This window comes from Paramisgurnus dabryanus, chromosome 6 (genome assembly GCF_030506205.2).
Source record: "Paramisgurnus dabryanus chromosome 6, PD_genome_1.1, whole genome shotgun sequence".
NCBI lineage: Eukaryota > Metazoa > Chordata > Actinopteri > Cypriniformes > Cobitidae > Paramisgurnus > Paramisgurnus dabryanus.
Genome location: NC_133342.1, coordinates 14,205,544 through 14,212,531, shown reverse-complemented (window position 1 = coordinate 14,212,531; position 6,988 = coordinate 14,205,544). Strand labels below are relative to the sequence as shown.

General features: G+C 36.9%; 1 protein-coding gene across 1 annotated transcript in view; it reads left to right on the top strand.

Annotated features, from left to right (window-relative positions):
- The first annotated feature begins 3,461 nt into the window (after positions 1-3,461).
- clstn2a (calsyntenin 2a) overlaps positions 3,462-6,988 on the top strand; it is a 316,111-nt gene continuing 312,584 nt past the window's right edge. The window contains exon 1 of the mRNA XM_065267246.2: positions 3,462-3,751. Coding sequence (XP_065123318.1) covers positions 3,679-3,751 — 73 coding nt within the window. The 5' untranslated portion in view covers positions 3,462-3,678. The remainder of the gene's footprint in view (positions 3,752-6,988) is intronic.

The window sequence follows — 6,988 nt, the reverse complement described above, 5'->3', positions numbered from 1 at the left end:
TGTGTGTGTGTGTGTGTGTGTGTGTGTGTGTGTGTGTGTGTGTGTGTGTGTATATGCTATATGTCAAACACTTATTTTTCCATTCTTAACCCTTCATGCATTATGTATTGCCTAAATACCTCCTCTAAGAGAGATAAAAATCTTTTTCTAATCACCTTTCAAGGAGACTTTTTTGTTGCCCTTCAAAAATGTGCTTTGCACAAAACCCACCCTAATTATGGCTATCAAAGGGGAAATGGTCTGTAAAGATCCATACTCCAGCTAATGTGACTAATGTTGTGCCACTCTAATGGAGTCATATTCTTTGTATTACATCACGCAGGAGGTGATGTCTTTGTAAAAGCCCTGAAATGCAGACAATGAATCTGTCATAGAACTGAAAACCTATGCGTTTGGCTTTGACAATGTTTTTATTCAGTCTGTACTAAAGTGCCTATTTCCAAAGATTGATGCATATTTACCTTAAACATACAAAGCCAAAAAGTTCATTCAAAACATACATTTTCGTACCATATAAAATTGTATTATTTTTTGGGGGGGGGGGATATTTAGCTTTCTCAAAATACTACCGACTGCATCAGGAGATCAGAAACAGTTTCTTGGCAGTAATTACACAGAGATGACTCCAGGGTGACCCCTTTTGGGAGGTTGGTAGAACTGCCACAGACACAGAGAGCTCTCCAAGGTGCTGAAAAGATCCATTTATCAGATGAAAGAGCAAACGATGGATAGTCAAACTGAGCCAGTGAAAAAAATCACAATGTACCTGCAGATGATGCGTCACCTTCAGGGTGGACCCTAAAAGAGCTATTTCTGCATTAGAAGAGCTCAGACTTCATTTGAACAGATTGCTTTCATAAGATTTTAAATAGAACTGAAATTAATTATTTAGAGATCTCCATAATAGCAGAAGGCATTGCTAAGATATATTACAGCTGTTCTCTGTAGAGTATCACAAAATTGGCATTGGAAAGAAATGTGGGTAGTAAGACACAAAGTGTGAATAAAGGCGTTGAAAGCTTTTATATATAACTTTTCAATTATATTTTAGGAAAACTATTTTGAATAGGGATGCCTGGTCATCTAAATACTGTATCAATGGACTAATGGTAACAATGGTAAAACTTTATCAGTAGATATGTTTGTATGAAGGTTTTTTAATGCAGACCATTTTCAACTCCAAGTTTGTTTTTACTGAGCCTATAGAAGTCATCACTTAATGCTATAATCGTTATTCCCCACCATTAGCTCCGCATTAGCATAGGATTTGTTACAGCTTTCCAAACAAAGCTTTGTATTTATTGCATAAACTGAATTATCATAAAAAGTTGTTTATACTGTTTTTGTTTTTACAGTCTTTAAACACTGCAGTATAAACTTGCGATGATTCTCTTTGCAGAACTTACAGAACATCCATTATACACTGTCTGCTAACCTGCTTCAGGCATCTGTATGAGAAAGTTACTCTCAGAGAAAATTCAATTCTTCTCCAGTCTTGTCTACTCTGTGCTGGATGTTTAGACTTGCAGATACCTTGATAAAAGAGTGAAGAAGCTTTCACCTAGAGCAAATTTACTCGACCGAATGCTTCCCCCTGAAATGCAACAAGCCAAATGATGGGAATGAATGAGTGCAAATGGTTTTTCCAATCTATCAGCTGTGCAGGTAAATTAGGTTTCAGGAAGGCTGGGGAAATAATATGGCATTTTAAACCACACAACCTCATTTTTTTTCTAACAACTAAAACGATTATCAGAAATTCCCCCGGGGCTTTGTGGAAATTGACATTTAACTAAGAAAAATAGAAAATAAAATGAGCAAAAGAATGACTGGTGGGTAAGAATTTTAAATGGATTTACTGAATGTTTTATTGTCTTCATTGTGTTAGAACAGCATTGACTTAAAGGTTGACTTTTAGTTTAAGAGTTTACTGAAATGGATCAATAAATGATTTTGTATCCTGGCTTACCATAATTACACATCGCATTAAACTACAACCGATATTAGTCAATTCATGTAGCTCTGCTATAGGATAAGTCTACATTATTTCATCATTTGGATACAGTGCATGCATGACTGTCAACATCTTTATATTTAATTTGCTGGCAATAAAGGTGTTGTTTACAGTCTGTGATCTTTCATTGAACTTAGGTATTGCTCTCAAGGGAACATGCAGGCTGAAATACGAAGACCTTCAGTTCATGGTTGAACATTCATTAAAGGCTTTTTCAGTCAACCTGGGCACATGGGAAGTCCATTGTGCATTTAACTGCAGCTGATGAACTGCAGATTGCTTTACCTGAGGGAAAAACCCAGGTAGGTGTGAACCACCACCAGAAATGAAAATGTTTGATCTGGAAAACGCAGTCTGCATGTGATTTGATAGCTTCACAGGAAGGCACGATTTGGCACATGTATGTTTAATGCATGAAAGAGTGTCCATGAAAAGTGATGTAAAAATAAATGCATACACTGTAGAAAAAAATTCAACATTTTTGTCAAATCAACACATATTTTTATGTTTCTTTAACTTAAAAAATTAAGTTAAACAAGTTCAACTTGAATTTATAAGTTATGTCAACTTTTTTTAAGCCAAAACAGAAAATAGTTGCTTGATTTGACCTGCAAAACCAAGTATACAGGAAAATTGATTAATGCAACTTAGTAAAGCAAAATAAAAATAAGGCTACTAACCAACAGCATTACAATGTATAATTTAATGTTTTTTTTTATTAAAATATTAAGTTTTGGAATGTTTTATGTCATAAAACATAGGGGGCCACGTAGGGATGCACCGTAAACAAGGGGTTGCACATGTTGAAAAAGTTTGAGAACCAGGAGTTTTTTAATGGTGGCAAATATCTGAAATTTAACCAATAACATAAAAGGATTGTTGACCCTTCAGCACTCGGGTATAGCAACATGGGTAAATTTCTGATGCTTATTTTGGAAACACAGAATCATTAACTAATTTTGAAATTAGCATACTGTTATTGTTTCTATGCATAAACATAATTTTCAACAGAACAAGTTTTTTTTGCCATGCAGTGAATTGTAAGCATAAATCTTGAACAATCTGAATATCTCAAAGTTCCAGCACTGTTGTTATTGTTTTTCATTTTTAATAAGCCTGGAAGGCATAAGACAGCATCATGGCCACTTTGGGAGGACTCCTGTCATTGGATTAAGTTAATGATTATATCAATAATAAATGAGAGAGGATGTTTAGACAATCCAACGTTGAGAGTTTATCCCAGGTTGACTCTATAAGATTAGATAAAACCCTATACCAAAAATACCATAGTTTAAACATTAACGAAATGTATAAATCATTTTAATACCAACATACAAATATCAAATTCACATTCACTGCATCTACAATGGGCGTGTATATAAATGCCTTATCATAGGTCAAGAATAATTTATCTAGGGGAGTGACGTAGCAGCCCGATCCCGAGGTTCAACTGTGCGCGCAGCAGACTCGCACACCGCGTAAACTCGTGCGCTCGGACCGCATCTCGCGCAGCTGGGAGTTCACTACCGACACTTCAGTTCACCGTCTGCACCTTTACAACGCTCAAGGACAGGCAGACCCAGGTTGGCGTTGTAGACAAAGTGAGGGAAAGCAAGAGAGGAAGAATCAGGTCATCGCGTGCTGGTCTCAGTGTTTGGCTCATCATGAAGATGCGCGCGATAACACCGATGGTTTTGCTCGTGCTCTTCGGCCAGTGCGGCATCCTGGCTAGTAAAGGTAAGGCAGATCGAAAAACTTCGTGTCGGCATAGCCCGTCCTTCTTATTCATTTTAATTTGAACGGAGCAAATGTAATACATGACAATGGGATCATGCAGTTTGTACTACATTGAATGAAAGGCTGAGTGAGTGTCTTATCACGTTGGCTATAGTTTTAAAATAATTGTTCTTTAAATGTGTTATTTGTTCTCGTTTCCTTTTATTTTTGTCCACATGCATGATCTAACACGCGTGGTGAACCTTCATTAAGGACACTTCAATGAGCTCAGCATCTATTCAGCAAGGTTATGGGTGTTGCATTGAAGTAGTAGTGATTATGATCTAGATGTCATTTAAACAATAACACACAGCCTGAGATTTTCTATTGAAGTTTCTCTGCATGAGCCATAATATAGGCGTTTCACCCTCATCAATATTTCATTGACCTTAATGACACATCTTTCTGTGTGATCAGTTTAATATGCACACGGTAGCTGCATGCGTTCTTTCTTAATCGTCTCCTTACGGTTCAGTGAGGCTTTCAATAACTGCACAGTCTTTAGGACTTGAAGAGAAGTGTTTTTTTTCCATGGCTGCAATGGAAAGGTGTTAATGTGTTTGCAGGAACACAAACATTGGGATAAGAGATTTAATTGTGTCTCTGGGGCAGTGATGAATATGGAACAGTTCAATTATTTGTCAGTGTACAAGTGGAATCTCTGTCAGTGCTTACCTGTGTGCCCTGATTTATTTTCCTTAGAAGTAACTCGCTGGTTGAGCTTGGGCTCTTTCGTAACAGATTGGCAAATCAGGAAATCAGAAGCTTGAATATTTGCATTCAATTTTCTGGATTCTAACGTTATGAAAAATTAGTTTTTGCATGAAGAATCTAGCAAGGTGCGCGTGTCGGAATAGAATTGAATGGGACTGTGACTAGGAAAATTATGCAGAAGTATAAACCAAATCAAAGCATTTAAGGTTGGCAAAGCAAACTTTTGTGACTCGATGATGAGGTGCTTTCACACATATGACATCTTGAAAAGTGTTTTATTTCTTGCCTTCACAGCTTTACAACTCCCCCACACAAAAAAAGAAAGACAAGAGAAAGGATTTCATCAAAATTACATCAGAATGTTATTGTAATCTTGATTCACTTGCCTGGCTTGTCACCAAAGCATTTTAGACATATTCATGTAATATCAACAGATATTTAAGGATTTGCTTTTATCTGTGGCATGCTATTACGCTGAACCATCGAAATTTTGGAGTTTATTTGTTATTACCATGCTTGGTTTGATGTAGGCAGCTCCATGTGTTCTTGTGTCCGAGCAATGCAGAACATTAAAACTTCTTAAAAGAAAGTTTGGCATTAGAATGCAGGGGTACAAGAGAAAGGGATAAACAGAAAGACGGCAATGACAAATAAGGCTACGTCTGTAAAAGCAAGCTGAGATTTATGCTGGCCTTTTCAGAGAAAGCACAGAGCTAAATAAATTGGGTTGCTGATCTGGAATACAGTAGATGCATAACTTAGGATTTCGTGCTGTGACCAAAGAACATCCGACTTAAATACAAAGGCGCTCTCTTTTGTGCATGGCCGCTGTTGTTCGGGGAGCAAAGTGGAACATCGCAAACACTCAACTAAGTGGACAGCAGCTGTTGGAAAACACGCCTTATATCCGTCTCAGTGTTTTGTTTTAGGAGATCTATGTTCTTTTTGTCCTAATGTGGCTTCTCAAGGAGCATGCCGATCTTCAAGCCAAAATGGCATGCAAATGCGCAACTTAATTTAAACGTTAATTATCCAGCATGCATCATTAGCGCTGGTGTGATGAGCGGCAGGGTGGGATGGGAAAACGGCAGGGAGGGGACGACAGGAAAGAGCTGAATTGGAGGTAAGACGGGTCCTGTCAGTGGAGCTCCCTCACCAGCTGGTCAGATGGCACCAGTCATTCCCAGGGGTCAGCTCTGGACTGTCTGCACAGGAATAACACTGTATGCTCCGTCACACACTTTTACAGCCACACTTCTGCTCAGATGCACACACCTTCAGCATCAATCACTTGAAGTTCACATAAAAAAGATTTTTGCTTGCTCAAGATTCCTAAAATGAGCTAATTTTTGTCTAAATTGCATGTAATTAATTTAAATTTGTAAAATGAAGGTTAATTATGAGTACTTAATTTGTTTGTGAAAGGATTATGTGAATATTTTTTCTGTTTAACAGCTTATTGTGGAAGGGAATTACCATTTCTCAGTACGCTTTGCGTGGAACTGAATGGGGAGAGTAAATGTAACGCAATAAACTCCATTAGTTAAACCTGCAGTCTGTAACTTTTTTTAAGTTAAAATGGACACAAATCAGTTATTGTGCAAGTAAAAATCAGTTTTGTAAAGGTCAGCAAAGTAAATCTGAGTTTGAGCTGGCGGGTACGTTTTGTAGCAGAGCTTGGGTTAGTTTATGACTTTTTGTGAAATAAGTAATGAAGAAGACTTGTTAGTGTTTTATGCTTGGTCTGGGATTTCGAACAGTTTTGTTATGTTGTTTTGTTTTGTTTGGAGGGTATCATTTTGGTAAAAACTAAAAGTTATGCTTCGGTTTAAAAAGTTTTTAAGCTATACTGTTAAATGGATAGTTCACCTAAAAATTCATAATTTTCTTACTCATGTTGTTACAAACCTATATACATTTTTTTTTCTGATAAACATGAAGGAAGATAATTTGAGGAATGTTGGTAACCAAACCGATCATGAGTCCCATTCACTTCCATTGTTGAAAAAAGGGTCAACTATCCCTTTAAGATGTAGTTTTTTTTGCATGATAAAGGTAGAGATTGTTTTTAAGCGAGAATATGTTTTCTGATAAATGAGCATATTTTTATCAGGCTCTTATGTTTAGGTTCAGTAATTCCACTTTAATGGAAATGAAAAGGTTATATGTCGGTAATTGAAATGCCTTATATTCACAAATGTCACTCATTGGTAATTTCATTGGTATTTAACAAATTAGACTTTCTATGCAGAAATTACATGCTAAAAACTCTTAGTGGCGTTTAATAGATTCTGACGACAAAGCAGTATTTCTGAATGGCCTGAGGCAGGGAATAAGTGGATTTGAAGTGAAAGTATTTGATAAACGTATTAGGGATGCTCGGATCAGGATTTTTGCAGCCGATACAGATGACCGATTTGTTGTCTTCGTGATCGACCTATACCGATTTTTTTAAAGCTGATGCAAGCTCTTTGATGACTGAAA